This window comes from Convolutriloba macropyga, chromosome 7 (assembly GCF_964194025.1).
Source record: "Convolutriloba macropyga chromosome 7, txConMacr16.3, whole genome shotgun sequence".
Taxonomy (NCBI): domain Eukaryota; kingdom Metazoa; phylum Xenacoelomorpha; order Acoela; family Convolutidae; genus Convolutriloba; species Convolutriloba macropyga.
The window spans coordinates 11,876,163-11,896,783 of record NC_134474.1 but is presented as its reverse complement, the minus strand read 5'-3'; the positions used below and the strand labels follow the sequence as shown (position 1 = coordinate 11,896,783).

Genomic DNA, 20,621 nt, shown 5'->3' with positions numbered 1-20,621 from the left:
GAGGTACATAATGGAGGAAGATAAAGGCCCATTTTTTTGTTAGAGTTGTTGTCGTTTAATTTGTATAGTTTTTAGAGCTTACAGATTTGAGCACAAAAAATGTTCAAATCTTTCTATTTCTTCCTCAATTGGTGAACAATTAATTCAAAACGTGAATGAGCGGTGTCGGAACGTTATGTACTCATCACCGAGCTTCCTTGTTGGCTTCTACAACTAAAAAGCAACTGAACTTAGTCAAACAGTCCTGTGTTTAAGTCAGAGAAACGCACATAGAAAAATCAAGTTTTCAATCAAAACATGCAGCAAATGGGCCTAATTTTCTCTACCTCTCTTATTTGCCCTAACTTAGTTGCCCTCTCCCAATTGTTTAGTCCCACTTTTTACACTTCATCAACAGTTAACATACAAATGGCTCTAAAGTTATGACGAAGAGTAAGTAATATTGGGTTCAATTTCAGTATAAAAAAGTGCTGCTCGCATCAATAAGATTTTGAGAATATTTCAAATTGTGAATTATAAACTTTATAAATTTCACGATTTCAATTAAGTGGTTATAACTCGGTCCTGAGAAATTTTTAATCTTTCAATTCTCTCAATAACTTAGAAAAAATCCTAGTACCCTCGGGCGACTAAGGATTATGTTCTAATAACATTCCGATGCGATGAACACAATCAAACTTTAGTCACTTTTGGTCGTGAATGCAATTATGTTTCAGTTAAAACTCGTTCACAGTTACGCTGCCTGTAAAGACTCCACAGAGAATAATGATTCAGTACTGATCTTTCTATTTGTACAATATCTTAACGTGATAACTTAATCATTGTTCGAGAAACGCCTGTTTAGTTAAATTCTTAAGATCCTGCCAAGCCCTTCCGTAACAGACCTGCTATCAAATAGAGTTATAATTGGATCAAAACTACTTAACTGGGCCGCCTTTTGACAAATATCCGACTCAGTTCTATGCTGCTATTATAACTATTAGAACCAGTTGGTCAATTTGAGCAACTCCAAAACCCGGTTTTATTGCAACCCTAAATTTGCTTGAAATCGATAGCCATGACGGGTCTGGTGTATTATTTGGTTTTGCTTACTCTCATGAAATTCGGAGACTCTTTGGCGGATTGGTCTTACAATGGTAAGAATAGTTTCCTATTATTTGAAAAATTGAGCCCCGAGTTTTTGTTCGGAGGAGAATTTTTTTACAAGTGTGCAGTCTAAACCTGTACTGCTTTTGATAAGTGACCCAGGTCAATTATTATTGAAAAATTGTTAGTAGTTGGTCGCTTTGAACTCAATTTCGCCAGAATACTTTTACATAAGAAAACTCAATTGTGAAAAATAAAAATAATCAAAAGGAAATTGGATTCGTTACGATGTCACTGATTCAGTGCGCAGAAAGGAGGTCAAAATGCGGGGATTCATCCTAATATACAACAAATTTTGTACATCAATTAAACAAACATTTAGAAACGGTTTCTTATGGGTAATATTTTGAAGTAAAAACTTGAATAAGTTAAAATTTTCAAATGCACTCTCAGTTTGAATTATTTTCAGTTTTTCCCACCTTAAAAGATCAGTTTTGCAGAGTTCTAGGGGGAATTATCTTCTTAGACTTTTTTAAATACATACTAAGTTCTCACTCTTAAATATAAGTGCATTTTTTTTCAACAACTAATATGACAGATACATTAGAGGTTAACTGGAGAGTCAAACTAAGCTACTTAGCTTTAAAAAACTGTAGGTCCAGAGATATTTGATGAATAGTTTACGGAACTCTGCTTGAAGTTACGGACAATTTCTGGTATTCGTCGAGAACCGCAAGGAAGTATGAGATATAAAGTCAAAATTTGAAAAAAAAACTTCTGCAATATCACGTAACCTTGCATAAAGCAAGAAACGTGCACGCACGTTTTAAAATAACCTAAGTTCATGGAGGTCAAACTTCTCGCTCAGCATATAAAAACCTCCTGCGTTTTAACTTCTGGCACTTCAGACTTTTGTTATTTTTAAGTGGGCATATGAATGTTTTAATGAGATATAAAACAGGCCGGAGAACTGTCAATCACTCAATTAAATGTTTCTCGACAACGAAGTAAAAATGTTCACAAACTTTTATCAGTATTAGTAGCTCTTTTCCTATGGAGAAAGCTGTAGTAAGAAATAACTGGCTAAAAAAACAATTTATCGAGCTAAAAGCCATCATTAACTTTAACCAAAAGTCTTCAGAAAAGGAAAAAACTTCAGAAGAGGAATAAAAACAAACACACAAAATAAAATCAGAAACTAAATCAAGTGAACTTTGAATAAACATCTGCCTCAGCACTTCAAATGTGGAACCTTCGAAAAGTATGTTTAGCAGCACACAAAATTACAAGGGAAATTGTTTTTGTTCCGACCCCTCTTGAGGGGGGGAGGAACTATATACTCAACTGGGTTTTTTTTGTTCAGTCAATTTTGGCCGATCGATATATTCATCGTAGAGAGTTGAGACTGTTATCATTAGAAAGCTTGTCCAGCGTAGAATATGGAACTAAAAAGATTTTTTTGATTTTCGTTTTTGACAGGGAGATATCGAGGTTTAAACTTTCGAGAAAATAGATTGAATTCCGTTGATATCAATCACCTTTTTTAGGAATTTTTGACTAAAATTTCGCCAATTTTGATAAAATTTATTAATTTTTCATGAAAATATTGTTGATTTTACGTTTAAAGACAAAATACGTTGTCGGCTTTTTTCATTGAATTTTTTTTGTCACAAATTCCGGCTAAAATTTCACAAAATTCAGATTTTTCATCAAAAACAGCACGAAATAAGTTTCTTTAGTCCACTCTGATTAAATTTGCTGGAAGTGCACACCCAAACAACACTAACACAATCTTTGTAGACTGAAAAGGGGGCTAAATTCATTTCAACTTCCGTTGAGAGTGCTCTGTAAGTAAAACTTTGCCGTTTTTTGCTAAATTTATTCGTTGATTATTAAAAACGCAGCATTTACTTTTGATTTTTTAACAAATAAAATATCTATATCAATGACATTCCAAAAATAAAATATTCCTAATGGATAATCAACATTAGCAAAACTAGTTCTGTACCAACCTTGGACCGTTACAATCCAAAAAAATTTTCGGATTGTCGTCAGTCGGTTTTTTATTTAAAAAAATTTGATCTTTTTTATATTAAATAAATAACAGAACATTTCATATCAAAACTCACTAGTGACGGGTCCTTTTGGCTTCCCAATTAGCTCAAAATTAATTTATCTAGTTGAATAATTGAAACCTTATTGTCGTTTTGACTTTTAAATTATTTGATTTTTAAATATAAAATGGCTTAATGAAGTTTGCCTCCAATTTTCTCTTAATTTGGTCAACTTGCAGCTTAGTGTCAGCAATCAAAGAGTGCTCCTTCCTTCTGCTGAACTCAAATTGAGTCTTTATTGCGGTTCTACGCCTTAAGTTATGGAACTCTGGCTTTGATTCTACTAGATTTCACAATTTCTTTTTAATTTTTAGTTTTTTGCCCATTTTTCATGTTTTCTAATTTTGTCAAATTATCACGTTATTGTTAGTTCAAGTTGCACAATTTTCGCGTTCAAAATAATGCACAATTGATAATATTTAGGTTCTTAACGGTATAGATTGTGGTTCTTTGCCGCTTCGACAATACTTTCTCGAAGAATTTAATTGAACTCTTTAATTTTGTCTTTAACTGTCGTTTTTACTTTGTCTTTTTAGTCGTATTTAGTTTCCTGTACAATGACCCGGTTTGATTGGCTTTTCCTGGAAAAGTAGATGAGCCGATGTTTTGATATTAGAAGATAGATAATGGCTTTCATGACTTTGAAAACAATTGTTTTCCCAAACGAAAAAAAAAAATTTCAACTTCGCAATTTTGTTCCTTTTATTGTCTGTTTGTTACCTGGTCTCGTTAATTAAAGGTTAAAGATGACATTATTTTTGTTAGGGGAAGGTGTCAAAAGGGACTGGTGTAACAAAATCTAATGTTTCTATAGAATTCGTTATGAATTTACTGGCCTCGACACGCGTTTTTCACAAAAAAAAAGTAAAATAATTTTAGATTTTTGTCATATTTGACGTTTTTTGTAGACGTAAGACATGTTCTGGATAATTACAAGTGTCGAGGGCATCATTTGGAAGAATAAACGATCCTATTCATATTATTCATTTTGTAATTAATGGCTTTCATTTTTTTCGGAAACAAATTTTTTTCGATAAGAACAAGTGTTACGTAATCTTGCTTTTTTCTTTTTGGTCTAATTTTTACCTAGTTTCATTAATGAGAGTTCACATAATACATTTCAAGGAAGGCAAGTTGTCAAAAGGGATTGGTGTCACAAAACCTAATGCTTTAAGAGAATTCGTTATGACTTTACTGGCTTCCACACGCGTCTTTCACAAAAAAAAGTAAATGAACTTTTGATTTGTGTCATATTTGACGTTCTTTTTGTAGACGTAAGACAGATTCTGAATAATTGCAGTTCTCAAAGCCTCCTTTTGGAAGAATGGACGAACCTATTCAACTTTCTCATTTTGTAATTAATGGCTTTCATTTCTTTGGAAATAAATATTTTTCGAAAAAAAAAAATATTACATAATTTTGCATTTTTTTGTCTTATTGTTGCTTATTTTTATTAATGAGTGGCTGCATAAAACCTTACAGTATCGGTGTTCAATGAAAATGCAATCGAACATATTTTGGGGGCCAAAGTACGGCTTTACAGCTTCCAAAGCATTTTCTGGCAAGTTTTAATTGATTTTTTGTTTGTTGTCTATCTGTTGTTCTTTTTGTTACTGCTAAAAAAATTGAATACCAAGAGTTCCTAATTCTCTCCTATAGAAACATTGGTAATTGTAAACCTATGGGGTTTTTTAATCGATTCGTAATGGTTTTCATTAGTTTGAAACTAATTGTTTTTTATTAAAATTCAGCGAATTTTCTAACTTTAAAGTTTCTGTTCTTTTTTGTCTAATTGTTACCAAGCTTTATTATGAACTGGTGAATAATCATTTTTTTCCTGGTGAATTAAAAGTTATTTTGTTTATTTTCAGTTTTATCTGACGCTATTTTGACTTTGTTATTAAGTTTTGTTTTTTAAAACGGTCAAAAATTTTTTGATGTAATTAATGTTTGTTGTTGTTGTTCGATTTTGCCATTCGTCTTCGCTCGCTTTCTTAATATCGGCATATCTCAGCAATCTAATGCATCTTTTTTTCTCCACTGAGTTATTTGCTTTGGAGGCTATCTTTTCGTTCATACACAAGTTTTTTTTGAAAAATACTTGAATTTTTTTGTTTTTCTATCTGTTCCTCATTTGGTAGACAGTTATGCCAAAATTGTGGATGAGCGGGGTCAGAACCTTATGTGCGATTGCACATTACCGAGCCGCCTTGCTTTCATTGTATACGTTAATCAATGAAATTTAATTTACGTCTTTGATACGGGGGTACACCAATAAAAGTTCAAAACATTTTGTTATAAAACATAGAAGCTTCAAATTGTAAAAAATTTATTTTTTTTTTCATTTAATTACTTGCTCGCACACAAAGTTTGTAGCAATTATATTAGTCATGTCGGTTTTTTTAATGCGATTTCTCGCTTGAGCGATATTTCGTCTGACGCTTTTGACTTTTCGTCCTCAAAAACGGGATAAACAGGTAGCGCCCAGCGGCATTAAGTGCTCTTAGAGCCTTACATCTCTGTTTCAGCTCAAACTGTTTTGCAGACTTATACTCATACTTAGGGTGGTTCTTAGAAGTTGAAGATACCCACCACTGTTGACCACCCTGATGCCCTGACACCCTCATAGCGCTGTTGCCCCCCCCCCCCACCCCAGTTTTGCCCCACCAATCAGCCCCCGATCATTCCCGAATTTTTTATCATTCCTAGGTGTCAAAGAACCTCCTCTAGGGTTTGATAATAAGTTACTGAGTTGCTTCTAGTGGTAATGGAATGGTTTCAACATTTTAACATCACGAATTTTAGCAGTTTTTTGACAAAACGTGCTATTTTTCCATGTTTTTTGACATTTTTCCCCTTATTCAGGCCTTTACAGACCCAGGGGCCAAAAAAATCTTAAGCGGTTTTATAATAAAATACTGACAAACCTATTAAGGCCATGGAATAGTTTTTGAACTATTTAATGTGATAAATTTTAGCAATTTACTGAGTTCCTTCTAGTGAACTGCTTCTAGTGGTAATGGAATGGTTTCAACATTTTAACATCACGAATTTTAGTAGTTTTTTGACAAAACGTGCTATTTTTCTATGTTTTTTGACATTTTTCCCCTTATTCAGGCCTTTACAGACCCAGGGGTCAAAAAAATCTTAAGCGGTTTTATAATAAAATACTGACAAACTTATTAAGGCCATGGAATAGTTTTCGAACTATTTAATGTGATAAATTTTAGCAATTTTTTGATAAAACTTGCTTTTTTCAAGTTTTTTTGAAATTTTTTTGTCGTTTTTTATATTTTTTCAACCTTCGGAGACAAGGAGTTTCCTGAAGGGTTTAAAAATAGGTTACTGAATAATTTCTAGATTAAATGGAATGTCTTGCAAGTTTTTAACAACACGAATTTTGGCATAATTTTGATATTTTTTCCTAACTTTTTTTCAATTTCTTGATTTTTATAGTCATTATTTAGACTTTTTGAGCCTCAGGGGTCAAAAAACCTCCCTTAGAGTTTGATAATAAGTAACTGGAAAATTTGTGTTGGTCATGGATTAATTTTCAACTTTTTAATATCACAAGTTTTAGCAATTTTGTAAAACAAAATTGGCAATTTTAAACGTTTTTTGAAATTTTTTGTAATTTTTTTTAGGTTTTTCTAGCCTCAAGGGCGATGGATCTTCCTTTAGTGTTTGATAATAAGTTACTGCATAAATTATAGATGTAATGGAATGCTGTTCAAGATTTTAATATCACGAATTTAAGCAGTTTTTTAAAATATTGCAATTTTCATGTTTTTGATTTTTTTCCGGCAATAGAAGCCCAGGAACCTCCTCCAAGGTTTGATAATAAGCTGCTGCATAGTTTCTAGAGTGTTATTGGGATGGTAATCAATTTTTTTACTTCTGTTTAGTAATATCTGGATAAAATTTAAATTTTTGGAATTTTTTTGTTTCAAGTGTATCGATCTTTATGAGCCTGTGAAACTATTTCAGGCTTGGAACAGGGATACTGGATAGTCTCTTGAGACATGGAAATTGTTTTCAAAATGCTAATTTCTTGATTTTTAGCAATTTTTTATTAGTTTGCTATTTTCAAACTTTTTCAATTTTTTTGTGCTTTTTTGAGTTCAACGACCGTTACTGGCCAACCAAATTTTTTAGGTCTCGGAGATGGATTACTTGACAGAACTTTTGAGACAAAAAATGATTTTGAATTTTTTTATTACGAAGTTGAAAACTTTTTTTAATTTTGCATTTTTGAGTTGTTTTCTATATGATTTATTTATTGACAAGGTTAGAAAACTAGAAGTTGCAGTGTCGAATCCAATCATGGAAGATATTCCTGTCTCTTTCTCTCTCCTTCGGTTAGGGTTCCTTTCCTTCTTTTTGTCTCGTTCACGTTTTATCTCTCTCTCTCTCTCTCTTTTTGTTGATGCTGCACATCAGTTGCTGTTGTGTGGCGTAATGTCATCATCTCTGATCCTCATTACCAATGAGTTATAGTTGAAATGTTTTTATCATAAATGATCTAACAGTCACTTTTTAGGAAACCATTGTTAATTGCCCTCAAAAACAATTTGTAGCAAATATATTAATCCTGTTTGTCTTTTATTCAATTTTTCGCTGGGCCGATTTTTCGTCTGACCCAGTTGACTTTTGTTTTCAGAAACGGGATAAAGAGGTAGCGCCCTGAGGCCAACCGCTCGCCGGTCATTTGAGAGCAATTCGCCCGACGTTAGTCGGTTATGTTTTATTGCTGTAATAAGATTTTGCTATTTTTTGCTAACGTTTGATAACGAAAATTTTTAAATGGACGAAAATAAAATTTAGAGGGGACGAGTTTTATATTTTAAATTACAAAAGTTTGGAGTTCAGAATGAATGCAATGGCGACAGAAAAGCACAAAGAAAGATCAAAAACTTTCGATGACACAAAAATATCTTCTTGAGCTCTCGCAATTTTGAGCTCTGGAGCGCATAAGTTTCGATTGACTTTGACTGTACATAAGTCCGAACTTCATACAAAATTCCGAATTTGGAAAAACTTGTCTGGCATTGTCTAGACATACCAACTCAGGTCTGCCGCCTGAATATGGGTGAAACAATGGGTCTTTCCCATTATAACCCACCCCCACCCCACCAGCTTAGTGGTCAGATAACCTAAAGACCCCAATCATGGTAAGTATAGCATAATGAGGAGGGGCTATAATTTCATGAGGGGGGCTATAATGGGAACGAACCGAAATAATAAAAAGTGGCAAGAGTTTCTCTGACCCTTAAAAGTATACTCCTAATCTTTTAAATTTTCCTCACAACAATCTGGTTCTATCGTGTGTTTCTATCGCAGCTGTAAGAAGTCAAAAAATACGCGCCGCTTTCTCCGCCATGCTCACATGTCAACTTTGTCTCGGATGAGGTGATTTTGGTCTGTAATTTTGACCTGAGTTTTATGGAGTCACCTTAAAATTATTTAGAGGTCAACAAATGGAAAAATGAATATCCAGATTGTGGTGGAGGAAAGCAGAGTCCAATCAACATCGTGACGTCATCAGCATTAGCCGATTTATCTTTGGTTCCTTTCCAGTTTGCACCCGCGTTCACAGAGCCGATTGCCCCGGCTGCTTTAACTAACACCGGCAACTCATGTAAGATATGTTTTTTAGTTGCACTCGAACAAAGTTTGAAGCAATTATTGTAAACGTGTGTGTCTGTTTTATGCAACATTTTAGCTTGACTGCTTTCTTCTAGAATATTCTTTCGATTTCACTTTTTGACTTCTTCACGCTTGACTTTTTAATTTTTTTCTGAGTGATTGAATTGCGCGCATTCAGAGATTAAGTTCACTTTCGTTTTAATTTTATAGAACTAACTATAAGAATATAAACGTGAATTGCGTACCATAACTCAGAACTTACACAAACGTATAGCCCCCCCCCCAGCTTGGAATTTAAACATAATTCGGGGCTATAATTTTGTGGGGGCTATAATGGGACAGACCCAAACAAACATTAAAAACTAAAATGAATAAATTTTTACGGATGTTTTCCGTTTGTGTCCCCAATGCGTTATGCATCCCCATCCCATTACAGTGCACGTACCATTTCAAAGTAAATTATTATGTAAAAATATGACACGTGCATTTGGGGAGTGCAAATAATATGCACCCAGTAAGTGAGGGGGGCACAAACGAAAAAGATCCGTTTGTTCTTTTTAAAATCTCTCAAACTTTTACCAATTATAATTGTCCCGTGGTCTTTTTATGCGATTATTCTTCAGACCCTTTTTGACTTTTCGCCCTAAAAGTTTTGACCTTTCGGCCTTTAAGCTGCTTTAAGTTCTTTTAGAGCCTTTCGGCTTACTAGACTCTAATTATGCGGATCAACGAAACTCTTTTGGAAGCATAAATTCTTGGTGTGAAGGGCGGTTCTTGGAGTTTGATCTCCCACTTTCCTCTCCCACTTTGACATAGCCTTGCAATACATTGCTGGTGGAAATAATACGTTTTTGAAAACATGTAAAAATGCAATTCTAATGGAACTCTAAATCAATCTAATGGAACCGTAATTCAATAAGTACTTTGCAATCTCAGCTTAGACGTTAGTTTGTATAAAAAATCTGTAGACAACAAAAATTACTGATCACAACTAATATCACAGTTTAATCGTGACAGTGAAAACGAAAAACTGTCACATCTCTTTTAATAGCATTATTAAAAGAGATTTGACAGTTTTTCGTTTTCACGGTCACGATTAAACCGTGATATTAGATGTGATCAGTAATTTTTTGTATACAGATTTATTATACAAACCAACGTCTCAGCTCAGATGGCTCCGTACTAATGGAATTACGGTATGTCTGGTTGAGAATCGAGACAACATGAGAAAACTAGTTATACGTCCAGATCAAAAAGAGTAAAACTAAATTTTCTTGATTTGATTTAAGAGTCGTCAGATTGAAGTTGTTGATAGATCAAATAGATGACCCGCTAGGCACTCGGACAGTGTCAGGTGGAGGATTGCCTGTGACGTCACAGTTCACCCTAAAGCAGTTCCATCTCCACTTGGGATCCAAAGATAGCAGAATGGGGTCAGAACACCAGATTGACAATAAACAGTATCCAGGAGAGGTACGGCAAAAATAGGACAGATATTTAGGTCGAGAAGTTCAAAAATATTTCCTCACAGGGTGAACAACATATTTTTGTTTCCATTACCATGAGTGAACCATTACCATACTCGGTTTTGGGAAAAAAACCCACGGAAAATTCCACTTCAGTTTAGAAAGGAAATAAACCGCGCCCCCACTTGACTTTTAACGAGCTGTACGTTTACCGAGTTTGGTCATGCTTTGCGGGCCATGGCCATGCCTTAGCTGCCCGAGGGACTTGATATGAAGGTATCAGAATCAAATTATCACGACCAAAATTCAAAATTGAAATGGGGTTTTTTTCCAGGTGTGTTAATTTCCGTGGGGGTTTGTTTCCTTGGAGGCTTTTTTACTATCTGTAATCATATGGGTTTTTTTTCCGCGGGAGTTTATTTCCTAAAATTATGTGGTTTTTCTCCGCGGGAGTTTATTTCCTAAAATTATGTGGTTTTTTTCCGCGGGAGTTTATTTCCTAAAATTATGTTTTTTTTCGCGGAATTTTATTTCATAAAATTATGTGTTTTTTTTCCACGGGAGTTTATTTCCTAAAATTAAGTGGTTTATTTCCTAAAATTATGTGTTTTTTTTCCGCGGGAGTTTAATTCCTAAAATTATGTGTTTTTTCCGCGGGATTTTATTTCCTAAAATTATGTGGTTTTTTTCCGCGGAAGTTTATTTCCTAAAATTATGTGTATTTTCCCGCGGGAGTTTATTTCCTAAAATTATGTGGTTTTTTTCCGCGGGAGTTTATTTCCCAAAATTATGTGGTTTTTTTCCGCGGGAGTTTATTTCCTAAAATTATGTGGTTTTTTTCCGTAGGAGTTTATTTCCTAAAATTATGCGTTTTTTTCGCGGGAGTTTATTTCCTAAAATTATGTGTTTTTTTCCGCGGGGGTTTATTTCCTAAAATTATGTGTTTTTTTTCAGCGGAATATTATTTCCTAAAATTATGTGGTTTTTTTCCGCGGGAGTGTATTTCCTAAAATTAGGTGTTTTTTTTCCGCGGGAGTTTATTTCCTAAAATTAATTTGTTTTTTTTCCGCGGGAGTTTATTTCCTAAAATTATGTGTTTTTTTTTCGCGGGATTTTATTTCCTAAAATTATGTGGTTTTTTTCCGCGGGAGTTTATTTTCTAAAATTATGTGTTTTTTTTCCGCGGGAGTCTATTTCCTAAAATTATGTGGTTTTTTTTCGCGGGAATTTATTTCCTAAAATTATGTGGTTTTTTTCCGCGGGAGTTTATTTCCTAAAATTATGTGTTTTTTTTCCGCGGGAGTCTATTTCCTAAAATTATGTGGTTTTTTTTCGCGGGAGTTTATTTCCTAAAATTATGTGTTTTTTTCTGCGGGAGTTTATTTCCTAAAATTATGTATTTTTTTCCGCGGGAGTTCGTTTCCCAAAATTATGTGGATTTTTCCACTGGAGATTATTTCCTAAAATTATGTGTTTTTTTCCGCGGCAGTTTATTTCCTAAAATTATGTGTTTTTTTCCGCGGGAGTTTATTTCCTAAAATTATGTGGTTTTTTCCGCGGGAGTTTATTTCCTAAAATTATGTGGTTTTTTTTCCGCGGGAGTTTATTTCCTAAATTTATGTGGTTTATTCCGCGGGAGTTTATTTCCTAAAATTATGTGGTTTTTTCCGCGGGAGTTTATTTCCTAAAATTATGTGTTTTTTTCCGCGGGAGTTTATTTCCTAAAATTATGTGTTTTTTCCGCGGGAGTTTATTTCCTAAAATTATGTGGTTTTTTCCGCGGGAGTTTTTTTCCTAAAATTATGTGGTTTTTTCCACGGGAGTTTATTTTCTAAAATTATGTGGTTTTTTTCCGCGGGAGTTTATTTCCTAAAATTATGTGTTTTTTTCGCGGGAGTTTATTTCCTAAAAGTATGTGGTTTTTTTCCGCGGGAGTTTATTTCCTAAAATTATGTGTTTTTTTCCGCGGGAGTTTATTTCCTAAAATTATGTGTTTTTTTTCCGCGGGAGTTTATTTCCTAAAATTATGTGTTTTTTTCCGCGGGAGTTTATTTCCTAAAATTATGTATTTTTTTTGCGGGAGTTTATTTCCTAAAATTATGTGGTTTTTTACGTGGGGGTTTATTTCCTACACCCGAACATGAGTGAACAAGCTAGTGCTTGTTTTTGCTCTGATAATGGGTTTCTTAGACCAGACAAGAGGTCAAACTAGCCATTACATTTAATAAATGTTATCGCACGGAATTGAACACCTAGACGCTAAACATCATAGACGTTCAGTCCCAACGGGGATTTGGGTTAACATTCTTTAATATATTTCTATAGTCATCATGCATGCAAGTGGAATCAGTTACAGTTTGGGTCCCAGGCTAAAATTATTTGTCATCAGATTACATGCATTAACACACTTGCTTGAAAAAGGGCGTGTTGAGACTTTTCATGTTTTCGATTAGAATTCTTTGTTTTCAAGCTTGCAATGTGTATGTTCATGTTTGTTATATGATATGAGAGCTGAGAACTTTTTGTATCATTACATGTCGCTATGAGGGTCAAAACGACACCTTTAGGAGGCGAAAAGATTTACTCGGATTTGTAAAAGTATTCCATTTTACAACTTTATTACATTTGAGAGAGCATTAAAAATTGGACATCCCCATTTTAAGAGGTAATTTTGAAGCCATTTTATGATAATTCTGGTATCCCTAAATAAGCCAGTTAAACCCTGATAACGTTGCACAAAGAAAACGCCCAAAGCAAGAATTTTTGTATAAAAATCTAAAAATAGACGAGTTCTTTAGATCTGAAAAAAAGGAAAATTGTCTTTTTAGAGCTAAATAAACGTAATTTTAGGCGTTAACTGACTTTGGACACCTGGTACTTTTGTCATGCTGATTATTAGCCGCCATCAGCCTCAGGTGCTCTCCTTTTTACGAATCAGAGAACTTTATTACAGAAATGTCTTTTTTTTACGACTCAATGAGGAGTATTGGGGAGCGGAGCTATCCTTAGATAAATAATTTTTTGGAGTGTATTTAAAACAGGATGTAAAAGTCAATGCCGCTTGTGAAACATAAGTGTGTAGGTCAAACGGCTGAACGAATTGAGTAGCAAGAAGAGAGTTGTTGATCATACCGAATTTTCACATCGCATTTTTTGACGCATTTTTTTACACTGCATTTTTTCCGAGAGAGAGCAAGAAAAGTAGGTATGAAAAACAAATCGTTAAGCCAGCAAAAGGTTTTGATCACGTGCACCGCTATACTTAACGTTTTACGTAGCGTTTTTGGTAAAACGCAGTTTTAAAACAATACTTACAAGAAAACCCATATCTGGTAGCCACTTTTGTCCATCTAAATTATATATAAGATTTTAGATTCAATATTGCACTGTTTTGTTATTTCGCGGTTTTCAAATTTGGACGTTTTTTAGCAGTTTTTGTGTTCTTTTTCAAGTTTTTTTTCTGGTGTACTGTTAATTGGTTTAAATTAGTCTTCGTATTGGATTTATTGGATTTGTGATCTTGTGATTTTTTCATATATATATATATATATATATATATATATATATATATATATATTATTATATATATATATATATATATATATATATATATATATATATATATATATATATGGTGCTACTGAGTTTATTTTAGTCGTAATATATAAGCTAAATTCAGTCAATATTAGGCTCTCTTTCCATATTTGAAGTTTTTTCGCTTAATTTTGCTTTTCAGACTTTAAGAAACGTTTTGCTGTTCAACTGTCTAGATAATTTTTGTCTCAGTGAAAAATAGAACTGTTTTCAATTGAAAAATAATAAAATTTGATTGGCTAGATTTTCAACGAATTGGCAGTTTTTTGTAGTATTGTTTTCACGTCCACTTTTGAAGTGTTTTTCAGAGCTTGTGGTTGTTTGGTGATGAACAAACAAAAATGATTTCTTAAGAGCACGGAGATGAACTGTTGAATTTTGTCGCTTTTGGAGATTTTCATAAGATGTTATTGGACTTTTAAAATTTCAGAAATAACTTAGCGTTTCACAAATATTTTTGACGTTCATCTGTCTGAGTAATTTTGTCTCAGTGGAGCCGTTTTCACGTAACAAATATTAAGATTTGATTGACTATATATTTAAGAAATTTGCAGTTTTTTTGTAGTTTTCTTTTTTGTTCAAGTGTGAAGTGTTTTCCATTTCTTGTGGTTGTCTGTTGCTGAACAAACAGAAACAATTTCTTAAGAGCACGGCGATGAACTGTTGATTTTTGTCGGTTTTATGAGATTGTTATAAAAAGTTCTTAGACTTTAAGAACTTTTAATATAATTTAACCTTTCAGAAATGATTTTGATTTTCACCTGTCTAATTAAATTGGCCTCAGTGGAACTGTTACCACGTGAAAAAAATAAATCTTCAGTGATTAGATATTTGAAAAATTTACAGTTTTTTTGTAGTATTTTTTCGTTCAAGTTTGACGTGTTTTCCAATGCTCGTGGTTGTCTGTTGATGAACATACAGAAACAATTTCTTAAGAGCACGGAGATTAAATGTTGACGTTTGTCAGCTATTTGAGATTGTCATAAGAAGTTACCAGATTTTTAGAATTGATTCTTCAATTTTCGCTTTTCTTCGTCTTTTTCGTTTTTCAGGACGTTAGCGGTCGGCTAAGTCGTAAGTTAGTTTTTAGATCGAGTCGATTTCGGATTCTACTCGCTAACACTTTTTCAACATGTTCGATAGAGTGAAATTTGAAACATGAAATGAAACGCGTGAAAAATTCTGGAGTACTATGGCTGCCGAACAAAATTTATGAGTGGAGTGAAATGGAATGGTTTATTCATACCACTGTTTCCAAGAGAGCGAGAAACTGAAATCTGAAACAAAAATGCTAAGATCCTTTTTTCATTACCGATTTTTTAAACTAGTTATTTTTTATGCTCTGAGAATTGATCGAGATAATGTAATAGTTTTAGTGTATTTCTGATAGTGATTTGAAGATTTCCGTTAACAAACTTGAGATTTACGTTATTTTTCAGATTTGTCAGCTATTCGGCTGATTTTTCGAATGATGTTAGCCAAATTTTGCCTAGTGTTTACCTTCACTGCCTTATTTAGTATTTGAAAAGATGCTAATTATTAAAGGAGCTTTTAAAAAAGACAAGTGAAAACATTTTAATTTATATGAAAACAACTTTTTGTTGCAAAATATAACAAAGTAATTCTTAATATTAAGAATAACTTTTTTCTTAACTTTTTCTTTAATATTTTTACCTCTTTTTGTTAAACTTTTTCAGTTCTCTTTCTATAATACTAGACAAGTTCCTCAGCTTATTGTGACTTCCCTGTTGCTTTGCTTCACTGTTTTCATTGAAAAATACAGTTCTCAAGGAATTTTTTAGATAAATTCCTCTAATTGTCTTTCCTAGAAGAATTTGGTGACATAAGTTAATTTTAACAGCTCAAATAAAAAAGTGCGGCAAATTTTTGTGTTCCACGTTGTCAAAAATTTCACAATACAGTAAAATACAGAGAATTCAATCTGAAAATCATCAATTCTTTTTTGGTATTCTTCTTAGAAGAATAAAAGCACCATCCAACGACGGCAAAGTCATTAAAGTGCCATTGGAGATACAAATTGATTTTTAGAAAAAAATATCCCTGTAGATTTATGGTCTCTTTATTACTTGGTCTATGTCTATGTTGAAGCTGTAGAAACACAAAGGTTTTAGCAATAATTTCGCTTATTCGCGTTTCAAGATTCTCAGCCTTACTTTTTAAGGGTAGCAAAAGAAAGTAAAGTTTGAAACAGGAATTGAAACGCGTGAAAATTTCCGGAGTGCTATGGTTGCTGAACAAAATCAATGAGCGGAACGAAAAAGGAATGGTTTTTTCTTCAAATCAATTTTTTTAACGAGTGACTTTTTAAAACAGTTTCTTTGGTTATTTTTCTGTTCAGAGAATTGATGATGCTATTGTAATTTTGTAGGGTACTTCTGATAGCGATTTGAAGGTTTCTGGTGTCTAATATGAGGTTTCCGTTAATTTGCAGATTTGTCAGCTACTTTGATTTTTCAACCTATTTTATCAATATTTCGCTTATTTCTTGGTTTTACTGCCCTATTTAGAAAAAGATTTAGAAAAAGAAAGAGATTTAGAAAAAGAAAGAGATTTAGAATTTGAAAAGATGCTAATTACAAACGGAGTTTTTATGAAAACAAACGAATAAATTTTATTTCTGTAAATACAAGTCTTTAGTTGCAAAATATGACAAAAAAATTTTGCAATTTTAAGATTTTTTTTCTGAACTTTTTTCTCAGTATTTGTATCTATTTTTTAAAGAAATTTGTGCAATTCTTCATTTTCTATAATTTTAGACAATTTTTTTAGGCCATTATCATATTAACTTGAGGTAATGAATCTCCACATTTTTGCTACCCTTGAAAATTGAGTCTGAGTACCTTGAAACTCGAATAAGCGAATTTTTAGGTGTGCCAAAATTTCTGGTCACCTTCTATTATTTATGGGGCAGCAGTGGTTAGAAACAATATAAAGAGACTTATTATTTTTTGAAACCATAATCATTTAGTCAGAAAAGAAAATTGGTCGATTTTCAAATGTTTTACATAACGCCACATTCTATACAAAAATATACCGCTGACACAGAAGTGTTCAATTATCTTCAAGAAACATCCATTTCAATTGCAACTGCAGGTGAATGGAGAAATCTGTAGGTGCACTTATGTTGAGTTTTCCGTCCCATTTTTAAAGAGAACAACAAAGTTGCCGCGCGAAGTTGGGAAAAATTTCAAAAGTTTCAAATTCATCCATTTAAAAATGGATAAATAGGCTCAAGAATAGACTCAAAATAAATAGGCTCAGATGGTCACCTAAAATGCCATAGTGATCACTAACACGACTTGGTGCGCCACGGAATCAGCAAGAAAGACATGCAGGCAGCTAGCAACTAAAACAATTGATGGCGAATTTTCTACTGAGACAGGGATTCACCAGATGAAGGAACAATCATTGTAAAAAACATAGTCATTATTTGGTCTAGCACGCAATTGTTAAGTAAAAAAGCAGGCCACAGTTGCTCAATTTTCATGAAAAGCAAAGAACCAGCGAACGGCGGCAGCAGTTCAGAGAATATTATAAACAAAACAATTCCTTGCCGCTCCTGGCATTCAATACAAGCACCCAATATCAATTGGCGAGAACAACCAGAGTTGTATTGAGATTTTCCACAAACCAGTCATGCACAAGGGGAGCAACCACATTGAGAAAAAAGCATTCGAGAATGACAAGATGGGACAAACTCCAACTACTATGCTTCCTCGTACAAAATATCATCGGACATAATAACGGAATTTTTACCCGTCTAAAAAATGGAGTAATTCCCAGAAGTTTAGATGTAAAAACATTCTTCGCAATCAGTTCAATTCGGAAAAGGAGTGTTAGAATAGGAGATCGAGACTTATACCTACGATAATTGTAAAGTTTGCATCAGACGGAGTAAAATCAATGTAAAAAAATTATTAAAATTAACAAACCTAGGCTCAGCTAAAAGGATGAAAATTTGGTTCATGCGTTCTGGTTTAGATAATTATTAATTGCTCTCAAACGAATTTTGTAGCAATTATATTTGTCCTGTCGGTCTTTTCTTTATGCGATTTTTCGCTTGTTCTACGGGATAAGCAGGTGGCATCTAGCGCGAAATAAGTGCTCTTAGAGCCTTTCAGCTCTGTTTCAGCTCAAAATGCTCTGGAAACTTATAATTATGGTGTGGAGGATGGTTCTTAGAGTTTGAAGACCCCCCACTGTTGACCCTTTCAATATTGTCGAACCCCTCCCCGTGATGTTGGCCCCCACCCCACTGTCACCCCTCCTCAGCCTTCCAGTTGATTATGGGTATTTGCATAATTTCTAATTGCAATGGAAAGGTTTCAACATTTTTAAATTACAAAAATAAGCATAATTTATGACATCAGTTCAATTTTCTTTAAATTTTTGACATTTATTTTTGTTTATTCAAGTCTCTCCAGGCTGAGAGACCAAAAAAGCTCCCCTAATTTTTGATAATAAGTTACTAAAATATGAATAGCTTTCATTTTTTTAATATCACCATATTAGTAACTTTTTGATAAAACTTGTACTTTTTTCAAGTTTTCGAAAGTTTTTGTCGTTGTTTAGGTTTGCCTAGCCTCAAGAGCCGAGGTACCTCCTCTGAGGGTTGATAATATGTTACTGCATAGGTTCTAGATGTGATGGAATCTTTTTCAACATTTCAATATCACGAATTTAAGCAACTTTAAAAAAACTGCATTCCCTTTCAAGTTATTTAAATCTTTTTCATAAATCTTTTTTAAATTGGCGGAGACTGTGAACCAGTGGCATCTTTCAAGGTTTAATAATAAGCTGCTGCATAGTTTCTGGAGTTAATGCAATTGTTATCAATATTTAGTGACTCGAGTTTTAGCAGTTTTTTCGATAATTTTTTTTTCCAATTTTTGGAAAATTGTTATCGTGTTCCAAGTTTATGAATCATTATGAGTCAGTGAAACTATTTAAAGCTTGAATAAGGGATACTGTATAGTTTCTTGAGAGACTGAAATGGTTTTCAATATATTAATATCTTGAATTTTAATAAAATTTTGTTAGAATTTGAAATTGTTTTCATAATGTTTAAATATTTTTGTCTTTTCTGAGTTTAACGATCATTAGCGGCCGACAAAGTCTTGCAGATGAGTCACACGAATGAAGTCCAGAAACTGAAAATTATTTTGAACATTATTTTGCACTGCGGAACTTGGAAAATTTTTTCTAAACTTTGATTTTATCAATTTTTCTATTTGATTTAATTACTAACAAGGCTAGAAAACTAAAGTTTCATAGTCGAATCCCATCAATAAAATTATTCTGAGCTCTCTCTCTCTCTCTTTCTCTCTGGTTGGGTTTGCTCTCCTTCTCTTTCTCGTTTACGTTTCATCTCTCACACTCTATCTCTCTCTCTCTCTCTTTCTCTCTCTCTCTCTCTCTCTCTCTCTTTCTATCTCTCTCTCTCTCTCTCTCTCTCTCTCTCTCTCTCTCTCTTTAACGCTTTTTGCTGATGCCGAACTTCCGCTGCTGTTATGTGACGTGATGTCATCATCTTTTATTCTCAATAACGTTGAATTATAATGGAAAAGTGTTATCATAAATGACTTAACTAGCTCTTAAGGAAAAAAGAAAATGTTAATTGCTCTCAAAACGAAATTCGTATTATTTATATTAATCCTGTTGGTCTCTCTAATGCGATTTTTTGCTTGACCAAATTTTCCTCCGACCAATTCGACTTTTCTTCTTCGGTTACGGGATAAAGAAGTAGCGTGGGCATTAATTTCTCTTAGAGCCAATAGTTAGGCTTTAAATTTCAGCTCACTAGTCTCCAAGAATGCGATTCACAGAAACTGTTTTGGAGAGTTATACTTAGGGTGTGAATGGCGGTTCTTAGAAACTGATCGCACTCACCACCCTAACATCAACCCACCCAAATCCATTGTTAAACCCAACGCAGTGCACCCCTTTTGCGCTCAAATCACGCCCCTCCAATTAAGCTAAAGCGAGCCTCAATTAACTGTGGCTAGCTACTGACGGAGCCAACGGCTCGCAATTCGTTTATCGGTTATGCTAAATAATTATAAATTATCCGATGTTGAACTTTTGCATCCCCATCTTAGGTGCTTTTATGGTCAATACACATCAGAAAATGGTCAGATTCGGAAAACTTCTAACAATCCTACACCATGAATGTTCGGACTTAGGACGCCCACTATAAATCATAGTGCTGTGATTAGATTTCTATCTTGACTTTTCTCATTGATAATGGTAGACACATATGTGCAATTGTTTCGCCTTTTCCTTCTCACAAATCCAAAACACCATCTTGATCAATTAATCAGATCTCTCCTGTAAAACTTTAAATTCTCCTGTAAAGATCTTTGTACTATTCCCTCTTTCTCGAATAATAATTTTTCTAACTTGATAAAAACGCCGGCGGCGACAGTTTCTTTGCCATAGGAGAGACAGAGCGACAGAAAAAGACAGGTTGAAAAGAAGCGTATCCTGAGAGTAGACAAAAAATTTATTTTGAATACTGAAAATATTTGAAATCTAATGGAAAAGTTTGGTTTTAACAAACTGCTTTTTTCGAATTAAAAAAATAGTTAGTGGTAAACTGGTAGTTGACTGCCGATTGCTCTGAGACAAGCTTTGCAACAATTACGTTCTTTTGGTGTTTTATATGATGTGTTTTCTTCTTTGGCCAATAATAGCA

At 33.5% G+C, this 20,621-nt stretch overlaps 1 protein-coding gene across 1 annotated transcript in view; it reads left to right on the top strand.

The window, feature by feature from the left end:
* Positions 1–858: 858 nt before the first annotated feature.
* The window catches only part of LOC142342098 (carbonic anhydrase 7-like), a 51,938-nt gene continuing 32,175 nt past the window's right edge, over positions 859–20,621 (top strand). The window contains exons 1-3 of the mRNA XM_075393285.1: positions 859–1,136; positions 8,668–8,838; positions 10,162–10,319. Coding sequence (XP_075249400.1) covers positions 1,058–1,136; positions 8,668–8,838; positions 10,162–10,319 — 408 coding nt within the window. The 5' untranslated portion in view covers positions 859–1,057. The remainder of the gene's footprint in view (positions 1,137–8,667; positions 8,839–10,161; positions 10,320–20,621) is intronic.